This window comes from Entelurus aequoreus, linkage group LG14 (assembly GCF_033978785.1).
Source record: "Entelurus aequoreus isolate RoL-2023_Sb linkage group LG14, RoL_Eaeq_v1.1, whole genome shotgun sequence".
Taxonomy (NCBI): domain Eukaryota; kingdom Metazoa; phylum Chordata; class Actinopteri; order Syngnathiformes; family Syngnathidae; genus Entelurus; species Entelurus aequoreus.
Window position 1 is genome coordinate 32,084,109 of NC_084744.1, and position 25,333 is coordinate 32,109,441.

Here is a 25,333-nt window from a genome sequence, read left to right on the forward strand (position 1 = left end):
TTTTCCTAATATGAAACATGTAAATGTATACACCTCGAACTTGCATCATCATGCGGGAAGTTGGGTTTTCACCATCTATGGTTTGTAATATCATCAAAAGGCTCTGGAGAAATCACTGCACGTAAGTGGCAAGGCCGAAAACCAACATTGAATGCCCGTGGCCTTCAATCCCTCAGGCGGTACTGCATCAAAAAGCGACATCAGTGTGTAAATGATATCACCACATGTAACACCTTTATTTTCCTGTATTTGTTTCTATCTTACCATCAAAATAAAAGATAGCATGATGCTGCCTCCGCCTGTACTTACTTTTTTTGTGTTTGTCTTCTTGTGTCCGTGCAGAACATCTTCCGTCCCCCCGCATTAAAGAGGAAAAAGAGGAGCAACAGCCCCCCTGCTTTAAAGAAGAAAAGGAGGAGCCACTGTCTCCTCTTATTAAAGAGGAAGAGAAGGTGTCTCAGCCCCCCTACATTAAAGAGGAGGAGGAAGAACACAGCATCAGTCAGGAGGGAGAGCATCTTGAAGGACCGGAAAAGTCCCCAGTGACTGGTGTCCCTGTGAAGAGTGAAGATGATGAGGTCAAATGTGAAAATGAGGAGATGGGAGGGGCTGAGCCTCCAACACAACACATGACAACAGAAGCTGATGGACACCACTGTGGAGGATCACAATCAGACTCGCTCTTAGCTCCACTATCAGATAGCGACGCCGCAACGCCGCACCTCGACGCAAACACGGACTCTCACTTGAGAACGCACGCCAGAGGAAAAATGTTCAGTTGTTCCGTTTGTGGTACACAATTCTCTCAGAAGCTAACCATGCTGGCGCACGCGAGGACGCACACGGGAGAGAAACCTTTCAGTTGCCCGGTCTGCGGCAAGCGCTTCACGCAAAGGGCGCACATGCTGTCTCACGCCAGGACGCACACAGGGGAGAAACCTTTCCGTTGCTCGGTCTGCGGCAAGCGCTTCACGCAACGGGCGCACATGCTGTCTCACGCCAGGACGCACACGGGGGAGAAACCTTTCTGTTGCTCGGTGTGCGGCGGCGCGTTCGCGCAGACCTCCTCTTTGAATCGGCACATGAGGACGCACACCGGAGAGAAACCCTTCGTTTGCTTGGACTGCGGCAAGAGCTTCTCCCAAAAGGTGAACATGCTCTCGCACACGAGAACGCACACGGGAGAAAAACCTTTTAGTTGCTCGGTGTGCAGCGTCGCATTTTCTTTCTTATCTTCTTTGGATCGACACATGGAGAGGCACTGATGGTCGAGTTTGTTTGGTTTTACCGGAGAAATTGAGTCTCAATAATATATTTTGTCCGATGCTGTTTTTAATTATTTTCAACTAATCAGGTGTGTTGTTACAGGTGACAATTCTAAATGTTTGTGTGGCCTAAGTGCACAATGGGGCTCACCTGGTATGGACACTTTGCCAGACCTGCAACAGCTTTGGGCCAGAACTGGTCCGACTTGTCCAGGGTGTACCCCGCCTTCCGCCCGAATGCAGCTGAGATAGGCTCCAGCACCCCCCGCGACCCCAGACGGGACAAGCGGTAGAAAATGGATGGATGGATGGATGGTCCAACTGGAGCAACTAAAATAAAAGTTATTCTATGACCCAAATAAGCTTCTGATCAGCTGCTCCAGATTTGTTCAAACACTCTTCCCAATATTAAAATGTGTCACAGTTGTGCCTAAATGCATCATGGGGGCTGTTGGAGCCATCTCAAAAGAAGCTACATTTTCCAAAAACAATTTGAAATGTGGACTCGTCAGACCACAGAACACTTTTCCACTTTGCATCAGTCCATCTTAGATGAGCTGGGGCCCAGCGAAGCCGGCGGCGTTTCTGGGTGTTGTTGATAAATGGCTTTGGCTTTGCATAGTAGAGTTTTAACTTGCACTTACAAATGTAGCGACCAACTGTAGTTACTGACAGTGGTTTTCTGACGTGTTCTTGAGGCCATGTGGTGATATCCTTTACACACTGATGTCGCTTTTTGATACAGTACTGCCTGAGGGGTCCAAGGTCCGTAATGTCATCACTTAAGTGCCGTGATTTCTCCAGATTCTCTGAACCTTTTGATGATATTACGGAGCGCAGATTGTGAAATCCCTAAATTCCTTGCAATAGCTGGTTGAGAAATGTTGTTCTTAAACAATTTGCTCAGGCATTTGTTGACAAAGTGGTGACCCTCGCCCCGTCCTTGTTTGTGAATGACCGAGCATTTCATGGAAGCTGCTTTTATACCCAATCATGGCACCCACCTGTTCCCAATTAGCCCGTTCACCTGTGGGATGTTCCAAATAAGTGTTCAACTTTCTCAGTCTTTTTTGCCACTTGTGCCAGGTTTTTGAAACATGTTGAAACATGCAAAAAATAAAGTTTTCAAGTGTGAACATTAAGTATCTTGTCTTTGCAGTCTATTCAATTGAATATAAGTTGAAAAATAATTGCAATACTATACTGGAGTAGATATTGTAGAGTCTAATATAGTGGAGTAGATGTAGTAGAGTGGAGTAGATATAGTAGAGTCTAGTAGAGTGGAGTAGATAAAGTAGAGGCTAGTTTAGTGGAGTAAGTATAGTAGAGTTTAGTATAGTGGAATAGATATGTATGGCAGCAGCCTAAGCAGGGAAACCCAGACTTCCCTCTCCCCAGCCACGTCTTCCAGCTCCTCCCGGGGGATCCCGAGGCGTTCCCAGGCCAGCCGGGAGACATAGTCTTCCCAAAGTGTCCTGGGTCTTCCCCGTGGCCTCCTACCGTTCGGACGTGCCCTAAACACCTCTCTAAGGAGGAATTCGGGTGGCATCCTGACCAAATGCCCGAACCACATCATCTGTGCTGATTCCCATCCCAGTCTCTTCACACTCGGCTGTGAACCGATTCAGTGAGAGCTGAAGATCCCGGCCAGATGAAGCCATCAGGACCACACCATCTGCAAAAAGCAGAGACCTAATCCTGCAGCCACCAAACCGGATCCTCTCAACGCCTTGACTGCGCCTAGAAATTCTGTCCATAAAAGTTCAGAACAGAATGGGTGACAAAGTGCAGCCTTGGCGGAGTCCGACCCTCACTGGAAACGTGTCCGACTTACTGCCGGCAATGCGGACCAAGCTCTGACACTGATCATACAGGGAGCGGACCGTCACAATCAGACAGTCCGTTACCCCATACTCTCTGAGCACTCCCCACAGGACTTCCCTGGGGACACGGTCAAATTCCTTCTCCAAGTCCACAAAGCACATGTAGACTGGTTGGGCAAACTCCTATGCACCCTCAAGGACCCTGCCGAGAGTATAGAGCTGGTCCACAGTTCCACGACCAGGACGAAAACCACACTGTTCCTCCTGAATCCGAGGTTCGACTATTCGGCGTAGCCTCCTCTCCAGTACACCTGAATAGACCTTACCAGGAAGGCTGAGGAGTGTGATCCCACCATAGTTGGAACACACCCTCCGGTTCCCCTTCTTGAAGAGAGGAACTACCACCCCGGTCTGTCAATCCAGAGGTACCGCCCCTGATGTCCACGCGATGTTGCAGAGTCTTGTCAACAAAGACAGCCCCACAGCATCCAGAGCCTTAAGGAACTCCGGGCGGATCTCATCCACCCGCGGGGCCTTGCCACAGAGAAGCTTTTTAACTGCCTCGACAACATCAGCCCCAGAAATAGGAGAGCCCACCACAGATTCCCCAGGCACTGCCTCCTCATAGAACGACGTGTTGGTAGGATTGAGGAGGTCTTCGAAGTATTCACTCCACCGATCCACAACATCCGCAGTCGAGGAAGCAGAACACCATCCTCACCATACACGGTGTTGATAGTGCACTGCTTCTCCTTCCTGAGGCGGCGGGTGGTGGTCCGGAATCGCTTCGAAGCCGTCTGGAAGTCGTTTTCCATGGCTTCCCTGAACTCCTCCATGTCCGAGTATTTGCCTCCGCGACTGCTGAAGCCACACACCGCTTGGCCTGTCGGTACCGGTCTGCTGCCTCCGGAGTCCTATGAGTCAAAAGAACCCTTCAAGACTCTTTCTTCAGCTTGACGGGTTCTAGGATTCCCACCACGACAGGCACCAACCACCTTGAGGCCACATCTCCAATCGGCCACCTCGACAATAGCGGTACGGAACATCGTCCACTGTTCACAAATTTGTTGTTGTTTTTGTGGTTTATTCCGATTATAGCAAAACAAAGTAAACTAGAAGAGAAAATTCCTGAAGGAATTGCGTGTGAATGCTCCAATGCTGAAGTTGAACTGAAATGCTGACAGAATGTAGTATGAATGTAAGAATAGTTTGAATGTTGGAATGGTTTGAATGTTGAAGAGTTTGAATTTCCAGGAAAACGGGAATTTGGTTTGGAACTTGGGAAAGTGTTAGTTTGAATGTCCAGGTTGAGTGGAATGTGTTAATGTTGGAATGGTTTGAATAGGCTGAAAAATGTGGGAATTGTGCAACTTGGAAAATGTCCCTATCATTTCAATGGGAACTTCCTGGAAATTTGTGAATTTGGGGAAAAGCGGTATTTTTTGAAAATGATTAGGAGCATGAATGTCCTGAATTGACTGAATTGGTTGGTGTAGGAATTGGTTAAATCGGGCAAGAAATGTTGAAGTAGTAAATGGTATGAGGGAATTTTGGGAAATCTGGGAAATAAAATGTAACTTAGAAAAGGGGTAGTCTGAATGTCCAGAATGGTGGAATGTGTTATAGGTGGAATAACTTGAATGGGTTGAAGAATGTGGGAATTGTGGAAATATAAAGAATGGCCGATTCATTTCAATGGGAATTTCCCCAAAAATTGGGAATTTCGGGAATTTTTTTGAAAATGGTAAAAAAAAAACTTCAATGGTCTGAATGAGTTCAAATGGTCGGTGTTGAAATTTTCCAAATCGGTTGAGAAATATTGAAGTTGTAACATGTTGAATTGAGGAATTGTATTACGGAATTCCTGGAATTTCAGGAAAACCGGGAATTTTTCCAGTAAAAAAAAAAAAAACTCTTTCTTTGTCCTGATTAAGAGGAATGTTTTGACAGTGGAATGGTTGAAATGCGTTGAAAAATGTGGAAGTAGTAGTCGCCAGAAAAAAGGGTGGAAATAGGGCTCTGGAAAACCAGGAATTCTGGAAAATCCTGGAATTTGTTTGACCTTGGATGAATAATATTTTGAATTTCCAGAAAGGTGGACTGTGTTATAGGTGGAATGGTTTGAATGGGTTGAAGAATGTGGGAATTGTGGAAGTTTGAGGAATGGCCAATTCATTTCAATGGGAATTTCCCAAAAAATTGGGAATTTCGGGAAAAGCGGGAATTTTTTTGAAATTGGTAAACAATTTGAATGGTCTGAATGAGTTGAAATGGTTGGTGTTTAAATTTTCCAAATCTGTTGAGAAATGTTGAAGTTGTAACATGTTGAATTGAAAAATTGTATTACGGAATTCCTGGAATTTCGGGAAAACTGGGAATTTTTCCAGTTTAAAAAAAAGCAACTTCATTTTTTGTCCTGATTAAGAGGAATGTTTTGACAGTGGAATGGTTGAAATGCGTTGAAAAATGTGGAAGTAGTAGTCGCCAGAAAAAAGGGCGGAAGTAGGGTTCTGGAAAACCAGGAATTCTGGAAAAATCCTGGAATTTTTTTTAACTTGGATGAATAATAGTTTAAATTTCCAGAATGGTGGAATGTGTTAGAAGTGGAATGGGTTGAAGAATGTGGGAATTGTGGAAGTTTGAAGAATGGCCAATTCATTTCAATGGGAATTTCCCAAAAAATTGGGAATTTTGGGAAAATCTGGATTTTTTTTTTTAAATTGTAAAAAAAAAACTTGAATGGTCTGAATGAGTTGAAATGGTTGGTGATGACATTTTCCAAATCGGTTGAGAAATGTTGAAGTTGTAACATGATGAGTTGAGAAATTGTATTACAGAATTCCTGGAATTTCGGGAAAACCAGGAATTTTTCCAGTAAAAAAAACAACACTTTTTGTCCTGATTAAGAGGAATGTTTTGACAGTGGAATAGTTGAAATGCGTTGAAAAATGTGGAAGGAGTAGTCGACAGAAAAAAGGGTGAAAATAGGGCTCTGGAAAACCAGGAATTCTGGAAAATCCTGGAATTTGTTTGACCTTGGATGAATAATAGTTTGAATTTGCAGAAAGGTGGAATGTGTTATAGGTGTCATGGTTTGAATGGGTTAAGAATGTGGGAATTGTGGAAGTTTGAAGAATGGCCAATTCATTTCAATGGGAATTTCCCAAAAAATTGGGAATTTCGGGAAAAGCGGGAATTTTTTTGAAAATGGCAAAAAACTTGAATGGTCTGAATGAGTTGAAATGGTTGGTGTTGAAATTTTCCAAATCTGTTGAGAAATGTTGAAGTTGTAACATGATGAGTTGAGAAATTGTATTACGGAATTCCTGGAATTTCGGGAAAACCAGGAATTTTTCCAGTTAAAAAAAAAATACTTTTTGTCCTGATTAAGAGGAATGTTTTGACAGTGGAATGGTTGAAATGCGTTGAAAAATGTGGAAGGAGTAGTCGCCAGAAAAAAGGGTGGAAATAGGGCTCTGGAAAACCAGGAATTCCGGAAAATCCTGGAATTTTTTTAACTTGGATGAATGATGGTTTGAATTTCCAGAATGGTGGAATGTGTTATAGGTGGAATGGTTTGAAGAATGTGGGAATTGTGGAAGTTTGAAGAATGGCCAATTAATTTCAATGGGAATTTCCCCCAAAATTAGGAATTTCAGGAAAAGCGGGAATTTTTTGGAAAATGGTAAAAAACTTGAATGGTCTGAATGAGTTGAAATGGTTGGTGTTGACATTTTCCACATTTTTTTTTAGAAATGTTGAAGTTGTAAAATGTTGAATTGAGAAATTGTATTACGGAATTCCTGGAATTTCGGGAAAACCGGGAATTTTTCCAGTTAAAAAAAACAACTTCATTTTTTGTCCTGATTTAGAGGAATGTTTTGACAGTGGAATGGTTGAAATGCGTTGAAAAATGTGGAAGGAATGGTCGCTAGAAAAAAGGGTGAAAATAGGGCTCTGAAAAACCAGGAATTCTGGAAAATCCTGGACATTTTTTTAACTTGGATGAATGATTGTTTGAATTTGCCGAATGATGGAATGTGTTATAGTTGGAATGGTTTGAATGGGTTGAAGAATGTGGGAATTGTGGAAGTTTGAAGAATGGCCAATTCATTTCAATGGGAATTTCCCAAAAAATTGGGAATTTCGGGAAAAGCGGGAATTTTTTTGAAAATGGCAAAAAACTTGAATGGTCTGAATGAGTTGAAATGGTTGGTGTTGAAATTTTCCAAATCTGTTGAGAAATGTTGAAGTTGTAACATGATGAGTTGAGAAATTGTATTACGGAATTCCTGGAATTTCGGGAAAACCAGGAATTTTTCCAGTTAAAAAAAAAATACTTTTTGTCCTGATTAAGAGGAATGTTTTGACAGTGGAATGGTTGAAATGCGTTGAAAAATGTGGAAGGAGTAGTCGCCAGAAAAAAGGGTGGAAATAGGGCTCTGGAAAACCAGGAATTCCGGAAAATCCTGGAATTTTTTTAACTTGGATGAATGATGGTTTGAATTTCCAGAATGGTGGAATGTGTTATAGGTGGAATGGTTTGAAGAATGTGGGAATTGTGGAAGTTTGAAGAATGGCCAATTAATTTCAATGGGAATTTCCCCCAAAATTAGGAATTTCAGGAAAAGCGGGAATTTTTTGGAAAATGGTAAAAAACTTGAATGGTCTGAATGAGTTGAAATGGTTGGTGTTGACATTTTCCACATTTTTTTTTAGAAATGTTGAAGTTGTAAAATGTTGAATTGAGAAATTGTATTACGGAATTCCTGGAATTTCGGGAAAACCGGGAATTTTTCCAGTTAAAAAAAACAACTTAATTTTTGGTCCTGATTAAGAGGAATGTTTTGACAGTGGAATGGTTGAAATGCGTTGAAAAATGTGGAAGGAGTAGTCACCAGAAAAAAAGGGTGGATATAGGGCTCTGGAAAACCAGGAATTCTGGAAAATCCTGGAATTTTTTTGAACTTGGATGAATGATGGTTTGAATTTCCAGAATGGTGGAATGTGTTATAGGTAGAATGGTTTGAATGGGTTGAAGAATGTGGGAATTGTGGAAGTTTGAAGAATGGCCAATTCATTTCAATGTGAATTTCCCAAAAAATTGGGAATTTCGGGAAAAGCTGGATTTTTTTTGAAAATGGTGAACAAAACATGAATGGTCTGAATGAGTTGAAATGGTTGGTGTTGACATTTTCCAAATCGGTTGGGAAATGTTGAAGTTGTAACATGTTGTATTGAGGAATTGTATTACGGAATTCCTGGAATTTCGGGAAAACTGGGAATTTTTCCAGTTTAAAAAAAAAGCAACTTCATTTTTTGTCCTGATTAAGAGGAATGTTTTGACGGTGGAATGGTTAAAATGCGTTGAAAAATGTGGAAGGAGTAGTCGCCAGAAAAAAGGGCGGAAGTAGGGCTCTGGAAAACCAGGAATTCTGGAAAAATCCTGGAATTTTTTTTAACTTGGATGAATAATAGTTTAAATTTCCAGAAAGGTGGAATGTGTTATAGGTGGAATGGGTTGAATGGGTTGAAGAATGTGGGAATTGTGGAAGTTTGAAGAATGGCCAATTAATTTCAATGGGAATTTCCCAAAAAATTGGGAATTTCGGGAAAATCTGGATTTTTTTTTAAATGGTAAAAAAAAAACTTGAATGGTCTGAATGAGGTGAAATGGTCGGTGTTGAAATTTTCCAAATCGGTTGGGAAATGTTGAAGTTGTAACATGTTGTATTGAGGAATTGTATTACGGAATTCCTGGAATTTCAGGAAAACCAGGAATTTTTCCAGTTAAAAAAAACAACTTCATTTTTTGTCCTGATTTAGAGGAATGTTTTGACAGTGGAATGGTTGAAATGCGTTGAAAAATGTGGAAGGAATGGTCGCTAGAAAAAAGGGTGAAAATAGGGCTCTGAAAAACCAGGAATTCTGGAAAATCCTGGACATTTTTTTAACTTGGATGAATGATTGTTTGAATTTGCCGAATGATGGAATGTGTTATAGTTGGAATGGTTTGAATGGGTTGAAGAATGTGGGAATTGTGGAAGTTTGAAGAATGGCCAATTCATTTCAATAGGAATTTCCCAAAAAATTGGGAATTTTTTTGAAAATGGTAAAAAAACTTGAATGGTCTGAATGAGGTGAAATGGTCGGTGTTGAATTTTTCCAAATCGGTTGAGAAATGTTCAAGTTGTAACATGTTGAATTGAGAAATTGTATTACGGAATTCCTGGAATTTCAGGAAAACCAGGAATTTTTCCAGTTAAAAAAAAAAAATCATTTTTTTTGTCCTGATTGAGAAGAATGTTTTGACAGTGGAATGGTTGAAATCCGTTGAAAAAATTTCCCAAAAAATTTCCCAAAAAATTGGGAATTTCGGGAAAAGCGGGAATGTTTTTGAAAATGGTAAAAAAAAAACTTGAATGGTCTAAATGAGTTGAAATGGTTGGTGTTGACATTTTGCAAATCGGTTGGGAAATGTTGAAGTTGTAACATGTTGAATTGAGGAATTGTATTACGGAATTCCTGGAATTTCGGGAAAACCGGGAATTTTTCAAGTAAAAAAAAACAACTTTATTTTTTGTCCTGATTAAGAGGAATGTTTTGACAGTGGAATGGTTGAAATGCGTTGAAAAATGTGGAAGGAGTAGTCGACAGAAAAAAGGGTGGAAATAGGGCTCTGGAAAACCAGGAATTCTGGAAAATCCTGGAATTTGTTTGACCTTGGATGAATAATAGTTTGAATTTCCAGAAAGGTGGAATGTGTTATAGGTGGAATGGTTTGAATGGGTTAAGAATGTGGGAATTGTGGAAGTTTGAGGAATGGCCAATTCATTTCAATGGGAATTTCCCAAAAAATTGGGAATTTCGGGAAAAGCTGGATTTTTTTTGAAAATGGTGAACAAAACTTGAATGGTCTGAATGAGTTGAAATGGTTGGTGTTGACATTTTCCAAATCGGTTGGGAAATGTTGAAGTTGTAACATGTTGTATTGAGGAATTGTATTACGGAATTCCTGGAATTTCGGGAAAACTGGGAATTTTTCCAGTTTAAAAAAAAAGCAACTTCATTTTTTGTCCTGATTAAGAGGAATGTTTTGACGGTGGAATGGTTAAAATGCGTTGAAAAATGTGGAAGGAGTAGTCGCCAGAAAAAAGGGCGGAAGTAGGGCTCTGGAAAACCAGGAATTCTGGAAAAATCCTGGAATTTTTTTTAACTTGGATGAATAATAGTTTAAATTTCCAGAAAGGTGGAATGTGTTATAGGTGGAATGGGTTGAATGGGTTGAAGAATGTGGGAATTGTGGAAGTTTGAAGAATGGCCAATTAATTTCAATGGGAATTTCCCAAAAAATTGGGAATTTCGGGAAAATCTGGATTTTTTTCTAAATGGTAAAAAAAAACTTGAATGGTCTGAATGAGGTGAAATGGTCGGTGTTGAAATTTTCCAAATCGGTTGGGAAATGTTGAAGTTGTAACATGTTGTATTGAGGAATTGTATTACGGAATTCCTGGAATTTCAGGAAAACCAGGAATTTTTCCAGTTAAAAAAAACAACTTCATTTTTTGTCCTGATTTAGAGGAATGTTTTGACAGTGGAATGGTTGAAATGCGTTGAAAAATGTGGAAGGAATGGTCGCTAGAAAAAAGGGTGAAAATAGGGCTCTGAAAAACCAGGAATTCTGGAAAATCCTGGACATTTTTTTAACTTGGATGAATGATTGTTTGAATTTGCCGAATGATGGAATGTGTTATAGTTGGAATGGTTTGAATGGGTTGAAGAATGTGGGAATTGTGGAAGTTTGAAGAATGGCCAATTCATTTCAATAGGAATTTCCCAAAAAATTGGGAATTTTTTTGAAAATGGTAAAAAAACTTGAATGGTCTGAATGAGGTGAAATGGTCGGTGTTGAATTTTTCCAAATCGGTTGAGAAATGTTCAAGTTGTAACATGTTGAATTGAGAAATTGTATTACGGAATTCCTGGAATTTCAGGAAAACCAGGAATTTTTCCAGTTAAAAAAAAAAATCATTTTTTTTGTCCTGATTGAGAAGAATGTTTTGACAGTGGAATGGTTGAAATCCGTTGAAAAAATTTCCCAAAAAATTTCCCAAAAAATTGGGAATTTCGGGAAAAGCGGGAATGTTTTTGAAAATGGTAAAAAAAAAACTTGAATGGTCTAAATGAGTTGAAATGGTTGGTGTTGACATTTTGCAAATCGGTTGGGAAATGTTGAAGTTGTAACATGTTGAATTGAGGAATTGTATTACGGAATTCCTGGAATTTCGGGAAAACCGGGAATTTTTCAAGTAAAAAAAAACAACTTTATTTTTTGTCCTGATTAAGAGGAATGTTTTGACAGTGGAATGGTTGAAATGCGTTGAAAAATGTGGAAGGAGTAGTCGACAGAAAAAAGGGTGGAAATAGGGCTCTGGAAAACCAGGAATTCTGGAAAATCCTGGAATTTGTTTGACCTTGGATGAATAATAGTTTGAATTTCCAGAAAGGTGGAATGTGTTATAGGTGGAATGGTTTGAATGGGTTAAGAATGTGGGAATTGTGGAAGTTTGAGGAATGGCCAATTCATTTCAATGGGAATTTCCCAAAAAATTGGGAATTTCGGGAAAAGCGGGAATTTTTTTGAAAATGGTAAAAAAAAACTTTAATGGTCTGAATGAGTTGAAATGGTTGGTGTTGACATTTTCCAAATTTGTTTAGAAATGTTGAAGTTGTAACATGTTGAATTGAGAAATTGTATTACGGAATTCCTGGAATTTCGGGAAAACCGGGAATTTTTCCAGTTAAAAAAAACAACTTAATTTTTGGTCCTGATTAAGAGGAATGTTTTGACAGTGGAATGGTTGAAATGCATTGAAAAATGTGGAAGGAGTAGTCACCAGAAAAAAAGGGTGGAAATAGGGCTCTGGAAAACCAGGAATTCTGGAAAATCCTGGAATTGTTTTGAACTTGGATGAATGATGGTTTGAATTTCCAGAAAGGTGGAATGTGTTATAGGTAGAATGGTTTGAATGGGTTAAGAATGTGGGAATTGTGGAAGTTTGAAGAATGGCCCATTCATTTCAATGGGAATTTCCCAAAAAATTGGGAATTTCGGGAAAAGCGGGAATTTTTTTGAAAATGGTAAACAAAACTTGAATGGTCTGAATGAGTTGAAATGGTTGGTGTTGACATTTTCCAAATCGGTTGAGAAATGTTGAAGTTGTAACATGTTGAATTGAGAAATTGTATTACGGAATTTCAGGAAAACCGGGAATTTTTCCAGGAAAAAAAAACTTCCTTTTTTGTCCTGATTAAGAGGAATGTTTTGACAGTGGAATGGTTGAAATGCGTTGACAAATGTGGAAGGAGTAGTCGCCAGAAAAAAGGGTGAAAATAGGGCTCTGGAAAACCAGGAATTCTGGAAAATCCTGGAATTTTTTTTAACTTGGATGAATGATAGTTGGAATTTCCAGAATGATGGCATGTGTTATGGGTGGAATGGGTGAAGAATGTGGGAATTGTGGAAGTTTGAAGAATGCCCAAATCATTTCAATGGGAATTTCCCCCAAAATTGGGAATTTCGGGAAAAGCGGGAATTTTTTTGAAAATAATAACGGAAAATGTAGAAGGTAGAGCGCGCCAAAATCCGGAGAAGAAGAAGAAGTTGAATAATAAAAAAAACATGTGTGAAGGGACAAGCGGTAGAAAATGGATGGATGGGTGTGTGAAGGCTTTGGAGCATTCTCACAATAAATGGCCACATGACTAAAAGGGTCGTTTTTTTTATAGGGTGCCATTTGGACTTCATAACTTGTAAAAAATAAATAGTTGATTTACCAATATTTTTATGTTCTATTGTATACATGACATATGTAACTTGCTGAAAAACATATTGGTCGAACTCAGGCACCTAAATCATAGTATATTTAGCTATATTAATGAGAGGTGACACACGGGATATGTCCACTCTGTTAAGGACATATGCATAACAGCATACATGTGTTTTCAGTGCATGATTGCCACATGCCAACCTGCATCCTTATCCGTTATACTATGCTGCTTCTGCTGTGAATTGGTGAGAGAACATGCTGAATTTACCACTGAAATCGTAACACTTCACACTGAAAAGCATTAACACTGTACTTTTAACACCAATGTATTTGCTGTATATGATATTTTGCAACAGCAGTGATGATTAACCAAGAATTATGAAAGAAACTGCTGTTGAATGCATAATAGCACTACATATACATTGTGATAAGTCAACATTACTATATACATGTCCAATCTGTTAGGTTGATGTCCACCGTGTTAGTTGAATGAGGCTAACACGGTGGACACTAACACGGTGGACATTTTGAGCTAAAGTTAGCCTTCAGCCTGCCTGTGTTAACATAACAGCTAGCATGGACTTGAATAATTGATAAGAAATCTATAATTTCACACAAACATGTTTTGAAAAATTTCAATTTGATTGATCTCCTTATTATTTAGGCCTAACAGAGTGGACACGTTATGTTCAACCACATTAAATTCACTTCATAAAAACATCAACATCAGATAGTAAGAGAGCTAAAAAACCACACAGCTTACCAGAGTTGAGTTTCCCGCCACTGGTGTGATGTTACCTGATGAGAATGATGTCACTGACAAATGTGGTTGTTTTCTTAAAGGGACAGTAACGCAACTTAACAGAGTGGACAGCGACCACAGGGACAGACATAGAACCTTATTTTTTTGTAATTCTTTTTACGATTTTGATAATATACACCATATGACTAAAGAGAGCTTGTCTATGATAATTATATCATAACAAAAAAAAATTAAAAATATATGTTTTTATTTGTTATTTTCTAGATTAAAGTTGAATAAACAGCACCAGGGACATGGCAAAATCGCATAATAGAACTTTAACAAAAGCTTTAAAAAATATATATTCTAATGTTTGAAGCCCATATCACTGTATTTATGATAGACAACAATTTACCATACACAAAGAAACTAATGGAATGAGCAATTGTAAATATTTTGAGAAAATATGACATGATTTATACTGGGGACGCAAAAGGCACCATATAAAAAAAATGACCCAAAAGCTACCAGATCTCGCCTGCATTTCAATGTATCGTGCAGTAGCCAAAAGTCGCCAGCAGATAGCAGCACAGTATTGTAATGGCCAGCGTCTATAGCCGACTTGTTTCTCTCGCGAGATCTGAGAACGCCGCGCGAGAACAGGAGGAATACAAGCCAAGATGGCGTTTGATGGAAACGACGATATTAATGTTGCTTGTCCTTAACAAGTACGTACGTGCACACATATACGTCCTTTAACAACGTAAACATCGTTCCTAATTGTTTGTAGTCGGACACATTAGTCAGTTTAATGCTAGCTTAGCTTGGGAGTTAGCTTAGCTTGTTAGCTGCTAACAAAGCGAACCGGAAGTTGTTTAAACATCGCTAAACGGAGATCAAGTGTGAGTTTAAAGTGTTGTGATTGTGTGGAGATGTGCGAAAGAACGATGGAAGAGAACGAGGGGGAACTTTCTAGAACAAAAGAGGAGAAGGAGCGACAACATCAACTCCTGGACGCTTATTATAAGAAACATCATCAAGTTGTGTTACACAGAACAGGTTTGTTTACTTCTTACTCTCACATCTTTACTAACTTCATATTTGATTAGTAACACTACACGTGTATAATAACATTTGATTTGACATGTACAGTCGTGGTCAAAAGTTTACATAGACTTGTAAAGAACATCATGTCATGGCTAGGGATGATGTTTGATAAGGAATTATCGAGTTCGAGCCTATTATCGAATCCTCTTATCGAACCGATTCCTTATCGATTCTCTTATCGAGTCCAGATAGGTTGTTGTATATGGAAAAAAACACAATATTTGGCTTAACAAAAGCTCACTTTTATTATATAATAAAAAAATAAAACCTAATAAATAAATACATATTGACTGTTACCCACCTAAAAAAATAAAAAAATAAAAATAAATATTGACTTTTGTTACCCAAAGTATATTAAGTGGGATTTTTCAGAGAAACAAATATATACAGTAACACAAAAACAACCTTTTCTGTGATCACTATAGGTGTATAAATAATAATATAGTGTTAAATAAAATCAGTCCCTTGGGCACAAAACTGAAAATAATACAGCTCTCCAAAAAGTGCACTTCTGCTGCTATTTGACATAACTGTTTGTTATGATGCTTTGACATTTTTGCACTTTATTTCTTTATTGAAAGAAAATTCTATGAAGAGAAAAGTTGTTTGCAAATGTGGTTACAATGCTAAAAAAATGAAAAGTTAAAGCTAAAAAAACAAATACACTTTATTGAGTTAACATTATTTCTTTATAGGGGGAAAAATGTTATGAGCATGGACATGGACTTGTTTCTTCAGCATTGTCCACACATTTAAGTCAGGACTTTGGGAAGGCCATTCTAAAACCTGGCCTGATTTAGCCATTCCTTTACCACTTTTGACGTGTGTTTGGGGTCATTGTCCTGTTGGAACACCCAACTGCGCCCTAGACCCAACCTCCGGGCTGATGATTTTAGCTTGTCCTGAAGAATTTGGAGGTAATCCTCCTTTTTCATTGTCCCATTTACTCTCTGTAAAGCACCAGTTCCATTGGCAGCAAAACAGGCCCATAATACTACCACCACCATGCTTGACGGTAGGAGTGGTGTTCCTGGGATTAAAGGCCTCACCTTTTCTCCTCCAAACCAACGTTCCCTCTAAGGTGCGCGCCTGTGCAATTGTGCACTGCTCAAGCGTCCTCTGCGCACGGCAAATCTATGCCACGCACAAAATCAAATAAAAAAATAAGCGCATAACAATTTTCGACACGACAGAGGAAACAGTTTTCGTCATCATTGTTCAAATATTGTAACGTCTGTCGAGACGCTTTGGGGACATGAATTCCATCCATCACTTTACTGAGCAAAACTTTTTATTTTCGGCCATAAACACATCACCAAAACATTATTAAAAAAAATGATATCTAGCAAAACTGGTCATTTTCTGCAGTACAAACCAGACCAAAAAAGCAACTTTGTTATATCAACAGCAGCCGATCACTCTTTCTCACTTGCGCCAACACATGCACATATGGCACTTAACCAGTGATGCCTTTACAGACACACAAAAAGTCGGACAACTCTAACACCACACATAAAGTGTAATTCCAGGTCGTTACACTATGATTTACCAATCAAATGTGTGCTTATTCTAGTGTCATTTATTAGGAATCTTAATTTATAAATATTAATCATGAAATGCTGTTAGTATATTAAACAAATGCTAATAAAAAATATATTTTTTACAAACAGGAAGTTGCAGGAATGTACACATGATCCCCTGCTTACATCTCATTGTGCAACACGTGAATGTTTTAATGGGAACTAAATGCAATGTCTGAAAGGGGTACAGACTATTTCCAAAGCAGGATTCAGATTATAGCTAGATTCAGGAGCTACCACTTGATAAAAAAAAATCTATTTTCAATACAGTTTTACAGGGGTTCCCCCTAAACTGCCTAGATCAGGGGTCGGCAACCTGCGGCTCCGGAGCCGCATGCGGCTCTTTGACCACTCTGATGCGGCTCAGCTGCATACTTGCCGACCCTCCCGGTTTTCCAACAACCCCCCCCCCCCTGATTTTCCCAGGAGACCGCCTCTCCTAGAAATCTCCCAGGGTAAATATTATCCTATTTTCACTCTAATTAATTAATCAAGGGCGTGCCCTAATGGCACTGCATTAATTGTCCTCTATAGCATTTACAAACAGCGTGCCAGCCAGGCCACATGTTTTGTGTTGCTTTTACTTGCACACGTAGGCGACAGCAAGGCATACTTGTTCAACGGCCACACAGCTTACACTGACGGTGGCCGTATAAGTTAAAGTTAAAAAGTTAACTTTAACACTGTTACGTTACAAATATGCGCCACACTGTGAACCCACACCAAAAAAGAATGACAAAAACATTTCTGGAGAACATCCGCACCGAAACACAACACAACAAATACCCAGAATCCCATGCAGCCCTAACTCTTCCGGTCTACATTTTCCACCCCCGCTACCACCAAACCCCCCCACACATCAACCCCCCCCACCCCCCTCTCCGTGCGTCGGTTGAGCGGAAGAGTTAGGGCTGCATGGGATTCTGGGTATTTGTTGCGTTGTGTTTATGTTGTGTTACAGTGCAGATGTTCTCCAGAAATGTGTTTGTCATTCTTTTTTGGTGTGGGTTCAAAGTGTGGCGCATATTTGTAACGCAACAGTGTTAAAGTTGTATTTGTACGGCTACCGTCAGTGTAAGCTGTGTGGCTGTTGAACAAGTATGCCTTGCTGGCACTTACGTGAGCTAGCAAAAGCTACATTCAACATGTGGCAAAGCAGGTACGCTGTTTGGGCAGGCTGCAGAGGGCGCTAAAAGCGGTGCCAGCACGTCCTGAAATTTGGGAGTCTCCCGGAAAATTGAGAGGGTTGGCAAGAAAGACGCTATCAAGCGCCATTCAATTAAAAGTCGCGGGCCGCACTAACATTAAATTTCCTTATTAAGATGCGTGCCGGTGCGTGTGTCAGAGACCCCTGGTTAACATAGCGCAAAGCAATTTAAGCTTTGTATGCGGTGTTTTTCATTTTAAATTTTCAAATTTTTTTTGTGGCTCCCATTGTTTTCTTTAATTTGTGAAACTTTCCAAAATGGCTCTTTGAGTGGTAAAGGTTGCCGACCCCTGGCCTAGATACCTAACATAGATCATGATCATAGGTTAATACAAGTTCATTTGAATCTACTTTCCATAAAGTATTCACCATATTCTCTTCATGTCTTATTAGGCTCCAGTGTTGCTGGTCTTTACGTTCGAGCTTTTATCCAATCAGAATTCAGCGAGCTTGTTGCCAGCGCTGTGTGAATTCTGCCGGATAGACCGTTGCGATAGCCAATCAGATCACGAGTTGTCGACAGTAGCCCGTCTAGGTAGCCTTACGCTAAATGTGACTTGTTATTGGATTCTCAATTGTCACTCCCGAGTGAGAATCCGATCACACGTTGTAATTTGCGAAAAGCAGGAAGGAGTCATACCCGGCCAACGGAGAAATCATCGGTTCTCAATTTTTTTTAAAACTCACAAAGAAAAAGTTCAAATATTTTATTTATTTATTTTTCCACATGTAATATGTTCTTTACGGTTATTTTAATTTCGACAGTACCACGTTAGGTGTGTTTTAAATGCTGATGCGGGTTCGTTGATTTTTAAAATGTGCCGAAATATATTGTACACCGTTGAGGTGATTCAATGTCCAGTAGTGCGTAAATGTGTTTCTGTGTAGTATTTCTCCGGCCGTGGTCATGTGGGGACCTCAATTATGGTATTTTGAGGGGTATTTATTAATGTCGGACTTACTAGGACATCACTGAAGGCCTAGGTGGGAAACGCACAGCCCGCCATTGGGTTATGGGCGTGGTCACCATGATGTCATCGAGTAATTTGCATAATTTGCTATGACGGTATGATTTTCTTTAAAAAGGCTCAAAAAATGTATACACGCACATTCAAAACAAATCTGTTATTATTAGTTAGTATTAAAATATTTTTTATCATTTTGCCATATTTTCAATTGTTGCTGCTTTTTTGCACAAGGTACTTTGTTGATATTTTTTATTCAAAACAACGATCAACAAATCTAGCATCTTCTTCTGGTGTTATTATAGAGTGTAGTTGTGTTTAGAGACTCTATTTCTGTCCCTGACTAAAGAGGTTGCTTGGCGCTGTTGGTCTGGTTTCTCTTCTTAAAAGTCGCCACTGTCCTCTTTAATATTTGCACATTTTGTAGGTGGCTGTCTGTGGGTATATCTGCAATATATATAAAAATCACGTCCACATCACAGACATGCTGACAACGCTCCAGACAATGGCGTGCGTTTTGTTTACATCCGGTTTCGGTAGCGCGGTTTTCGGTGAGCAAAGTATTTTTTTGGTGGTCAAGTTTTCGGTACATCACTTGTCAATAAAGCGTAAATAATAGACTAAATATATAAATTCACACTGTACCGGCCAGTTAATGTTAATGTTTTATGGTCGTGTGGTTTGGATTTGAGGTCCATTTTTCCCATGGTCGCAAACACACCGTCTTTGCCTGAAATGTGTTGCAGTATTTAGGTTAATGACATCTTGGGCGTACTGTATTTTCCAGACTATAGAGTGCACTCGTGTATAAGCCACGCCCGCAAAATGTTAGAAATAAATATTTTTTCGTATTTTAGCCGCCCCGGACGATAAGTCGCAGATAAATACGTTGTGAAATAAGCTATTTACACAGCAATATACTGTAAATGTTTATTTACATAGCTTAATTGTGTCTGTAACAAGGCAGTAAAACGGCGGATCAAACAAAACAGAAGTCATCGTCATGGACACACGAGCTGCGCAAGCTAGCTCTCCAATCAGCTAAACAGACTCAATAACTGCCCGGTGACGTTTTGGTGAATTTACTGAGGAATTTACCATTGTAAGTTTATAGTACTAACACAGACACTTGCCAAAGTGTTAGCATATTAGCTAATGCTAACGAAACTTGCTTCATTACATTACAATAGTATGTACAAACGTGCTTAAAAGGACTCCTACATACATCACACATGGGACGGTTTAGTAAGTAAGAATTGTTTTAGTTATATTGTAAAACTTACTAACCTTGAAAAATGGCCAATTCTTTTTGAATGGGGAAAAATGTCCCGGAAAACTTGGAATTCTGGGAATTTTTGGAATTTGTCAAAGGAAAGTCCGCGATTCCCGAATAGGCTGAGCAGTTTGAAGTTGGAACGGTTTGAATCGGGGGGGAAATGTGGAAGGTAGAGCGCGGGAAAATCTGGAGAAGAAGAAGAAAAACCATATGTGGTCCCACGTTGCCCCAAAAATTCTGTTTAACAAAAAAACAAAAACTTAAAGCTATTTCCAGCTATATATTGACATATACTATTCATTAGGGTCCAGATACCAATATTTTGGTACCAAAATCTATTTCAATACTTTTCTAAATAAAGGGGACCACAACTTCACCTTTATCTTTACTTTTTACACCAAAATGCGTCCGTTCTCCCTTTTCCGTCTACACACTGTGTCTGCTTGTAAGTACTCTGTGTGTGTGCGCTGCGGAACATGCTCCTCTGCTCATAAAACCAGCAACGTCATGATGTGGAGTCATGCCCGGGAAGCGGTACTTTTCAAACAGAGTATAGTACCGTTTTTGATTCATTAGTACCGTGATACTATACTAGTACCGTACAACCCTTGTATTCATGTTTAAATAACTTTTACTGCAAGGGAATATCGGCTCCAAATATCGGTGATCGGCCTCTTTGACTGCTAATAATCAGTATCAGCCCTGAAAAAAAACCTATCTGTTGCTCTCAAATGTGTAGCGTTTTTATATTTTTTTATTATTATTTCAATTTTATTATTTCCATGTTTTACATTTTCAGTACGCAGCCTTCGGTGGGGAAAAAAATGTGGACAACCCTACAATAGTATAAACAGTATTTCTGTGAAAACAACGTGGAAAATGTCAAGGAGTATGAATACTCTTTTAAATTTAATTTTAAATTTTATTGAATTTTTATTGACATCCAGTATCAGACATTCCTATCCGTGACATCATATTTTCATACATCTATTGTCTGCCCTAAATGCAAACATTTTTTTGGTTTATATCCCAACGATGCCACCCCTCCCCTACCCCCAAAAAGAGAAAAACAGCAAAAGAACAAAAAGAACAAAATAGTTATATTAATATTAACAAATAAATAAAAAATAGTAATAATGATAATAATACAAAATAAAAGAGTACAAACATATGGTTAAACAAATTATAATAATAATTTAATTGAATTTAATAAATTATATAATATAATTTATAATATAATAATAACAATATAATTTAATAACAAATAAAATAATATAAACAGTGAGTAAAATAATATTAACAAATAAATACATTTACAAAAATAATAATGATAATATAAAATATAAAAATAGAAACAGATAGTTTAAAAAATAATAATGATAATAATACAAAATAAAAAAATTCAAACAGATAGTTAAAAAAATGATAATAATACAAAATAAAATAATATAAACAAATAGTTAAAAAAAGATAATAATAAAAAATACAAGAATATAAACAGATAGTAAAATAATATTAACAAATAAATAAATTTACAAAATAATAATGATAATTATACAAAATAAAATAATATAAACAGATAGTTAAAAAAAGATAATACAAAATAAATGAATATAAACAGATAGTTAAAAAAAGATGATAATAAAAAATAAAAGAATATAAACAAATAGTAAAATAATATTAACAAATAAATAAATTTACAAAAATAATAATGACAATAATATAAAATATAAATATAGAAACAGATAGTTTAAAAAATATTAAGGATAATAATACAAAATAAAAGAATATAAACAGATAGTTTAAGAAAATTATAATAATACAAAATAAAAGAATACAAACAGATGATTAAAATAAAATAATGATGATAATAATACAAAATACAATAATATAAGCAGATAGTTAAAAAAAAGATAATAATACAAAATAAAAGAAAATAAACAAATAGTAAATTAATATGAACAAATAAATAAATTTACAAAAATAATAATTATGATATAAAATATAAAAATAGAAACAGAGAGTTTAAAAATTAATAATGATAATAATACAAAATAAAATCATATAAACAGATAGTTAAAAAAATTATAATAATAAAAAATAAAATAATACAAACAGATAGTTAAAAAAAGATTGATTGATTGATTGATTGAAACTTGTATTAGTGGATTGCACAGTTCAGTACATATTCCGTACAATTGACCACTAAATGGTAACACCCGAATACGTTTTTCAACTTGTTTAAGTCGGGGTCCACGTAATCAATTCATGGTAATGATAATAATACAAAATAAAGGAATATAAACTGATAGTTTAAAAAAATAATAATACAAAATAAAATAATATAAACAGATAGTAAAATAATATTAACAAATAAATACATTTACAAAAATAATAATGATAATAATATAAAAATGGAAACAGATAGTTTAAAAAATAATAATCGTAATATAAAATAAAAGAATATAAATAGATAGTTAAAAAAGATAATAAAAAATAAAAGAAAATAAACAGATAGTAAAATAATATCAACAAATAAATACATTTACAAAAATAATGATAATATAAAATAGAAAAATAGAAACAGATAGTTTAAAAAATAATAAGGATAATTATACAAAATAAAATAATATAAACAGATAGTTAAAAAAATGATAATAATACAAAATAAAATAATACAGACAGTTAAAAAATATAATAATTCAAAATAAAATAATATAAACAGATAGTTAAAATAAGATAATAATAACAAATAAAAGAATATAAACAGATAGTAAAATAATATTAACAAGTAAATAAATTTACAAAATAATAATTATAATATAAAATATAAAAATAGAACCAGCCCTGCGATGAGGTGGCGACTTGTCCAGGGTGTGCCCCGCCTTCTGCCCGATTGTAGCTGAGATAGGCTACAGCGCCCCCCGCGACCCCGAAGGGAATAAGCGGTAGAAAATGGATGGATGGAAAAATAGAAACAGATAGTTTAAAAAATAATAATGATTATGATACAAAATAAAATAATATAAACAGATAGTTAAAAAGAATGATAATAATACAAAATAAAAGAATACAAACAGATAGTTAAAAAAAGATAATGATAATAATACAAAATAAAAGAATATAAACAGATAATTAAAAAAGATAATAATACACAATAAAAGATAGTTAAAAAAAAGATAATAACAAATAAAATAATACAAACAGATAGTAAAATAATATTAACAAATAAATAAATTTACAAAACTAATAATGATAATAATATAAAATATAAAAATATAAACAGATAGTTTAAAAAAAAGATAATAATAACAAATAAAAGAATATAAACAGATAGTAAATACATAAATAGAAAAAAACTATAGCCAAAGAGGAGTAATCTTTTTTTAAACAGTACAATCACTAATCAGAGAAAAGCATTACCAGGAAATTGATATTACAGGAGAGCCCAACTTTGAAGCTAAGGATGGAAATCACAATGGACATTTTTAAAACAGAGAAGATAACGGCTTTTATTAATTATAAATTGGAGAAATATACTTCATAGGGAAAACTATTATGTCACGCCCCGTAAGCCTGATTGTTTTCTCTCTAATGAATACTTTCTCAAGCATTTTTTTTCCATGTTTGTCTTCCTGTGACCTGCAGATGTCAGTGAAGAACATCTTCCACTCGAGCCACAGCCCGCCCACATTAAAGAGGAAGAACACGAGTGGCAGCCCACTCGCGTTAAAGACGAAGCAGACGAGCCACGGCCCCTTTGTTTTAAAGAGGAGGAAGAGGCGGAGCCACAGCCCCCGCACATCAAAGAGGAAGAGGAGGAACACAGCATCAGTCAGGAGGGAGAGCATACTGAAGGACTGATGTTTCCAGTGACTGGTGTCCCTGTGAAGAGTGAAGGGGACGAGGTCAAAGGTGAACGTGAGGAGCAGAAAGGGGCGGAGCCTCCAACACAACACCTGACAACAGAAGCTGATGGAGACAAACTCTTAGCTCCACTATCAGATAGCGAGGACACAACCTCACACAATAATGCATTGGAAAAACCTTGCAGTTGCTCAGTGTGTGGCCACGCCTTTTCTCAAATGTCCTCTTTGCACCGACACATGAGGACGCACACGGGAGAAAAACCCTTCCGCTGCCCGGACTGCGGCAAAAGCTTCTCGCAGAAGGTGACCATGGAGTCGCACGCGAGGACGCACACCGGAGAAAACCCCTTCCGCTGCGCCGTGTGCGGCAACGCCTTCACCCAGATGTCCTCGCTGCGGCTGCACGCCAAAACGCACACCGGCGAGAAACCCTTCCGCTGCTCGCACTGCGGCAAGCGCTTCACGCAGAGGGCGCACATGCTGTCGCACGTGAGGACGCACACCGGGGAAAGACCGTTCAGTTGCCCCGTGTGCGGCAAGACGTTCGCTCAGACGTCCACTTTGAATCAACACCTGAAGACGCACACGGGGGAGAAACCTTTCACTTGCTCCGACTGCGGCAAAAGCTTCACCCAAAAGGTCACCATGCAAGCACACAAGAGAACGCACACGGGAGAGAAACCTTTTAGTTGCTCGGTTTGCGGTAAGGCTTTTTCTTTCTTATCCTCTTTGGATCGACACATGGAGAGGCACTGATGGTCGGCCTGATGTGACATGGGTGTGGTTTTTCTTCTGTATTTTGTATAAATCTATCATGCACACAGTTAGGCTTTGTCCCCTCACATGTTTTTAGTTTCACACTTCACCACGGCCAAAGTAGAGCAAATATAATCACACTCCTTTTTTTCTGTCATAGAATTTGTGAACACATTTTCTATTCCTGAACTCTAACTAATGATGGAATATGTCACATTTTTAATGAGGTTTAAAATGTTTATCAGGATTCTTCCTTCTATTTTGTTAGCACTTTGCGTTTGAGCTCTTATTTAAAGTGGGTCATGTTACTACATTGTTTATTTATTCGTCCCATAATTGTATTCCACTTGCTGATATGCTAAAGGTTTTAAGTGTTGTACGTGCATACAAATGTATATTTCTCCTCTTTTGTTGGGAGGAATTGTTGTATATTCTTGGCTAGCAGGTTGTAGTTTGCTTTGCACATCATTTTAGATGTTTGCAAATGCACCAAGTCATTGAATTTCAATATTTTCGATTCAATAAGAAAAGTGTCTGTTATTCTAACTGTCCTATTTTGTAACTCGGATAGTGAATGAAGTGTACCATATTTCTGCACAACAACTTGAAAATGGTAACACTGGCGAGCAGTAGAGAATATGGAGTGACTTTTGGTCCAGAATACATTTTGGTTTATTGTTTACTATTTCTTGCCGCCTTTTATTGTACATTTTTATGAGACTTTGTCATTTAATGATCTATTATCACACCCAACAACGTGGTTTCTTTTACTCTTTCAACGTCTACTCCGTCTGTTTGTATTTGTGTTGGACAGTCTGAATATTTTTGGTCCCAGTATTGACTCCTGGGGTACACCGCAATTTTAGTTTGAAGTTTGTCCCTGCCACATATCAATGGTTATACATTCTTAAAG

The 25,333-nt window shown here is 37.6% G+C and overlaps 2 protein-coding genes across 2 annotated transcripts in view; both read left to right on the top strand.

Moving 5' to 3' along the window:
* LOC133664756 (cadherin-12-like) overlaps positions 1-25,333 on the top strand; it is a 224,916-nt gene that overhangs the window by 134,862 nt on the left and 64,721 nt on the right. The window lies entirely within an intron of this gene.
* Positions 1-25,333, top strand: part of LOC133664276 (zinc finger protein 585A-like) — a 46,041-nt gene that overhangs the window by 2,172 nt on the left and 18,536 nt on the right. The window contains exons 2-4 of the mRNA XM_062068788.1: positions 343-1,258; positions 14,532-14,719; positions 23,444-24,367. Coding sequence (XP_061924772.1) covers positions 343-1,258; positions 14,532-14,719; positions 23,444-24,367 — 2,028 coding nt within the window. The remainder of the gene's footprint in view (positions 1-342; positions 1,259-14,531; positions 14,720-23,443; positions 24,368-25,333) is intronic.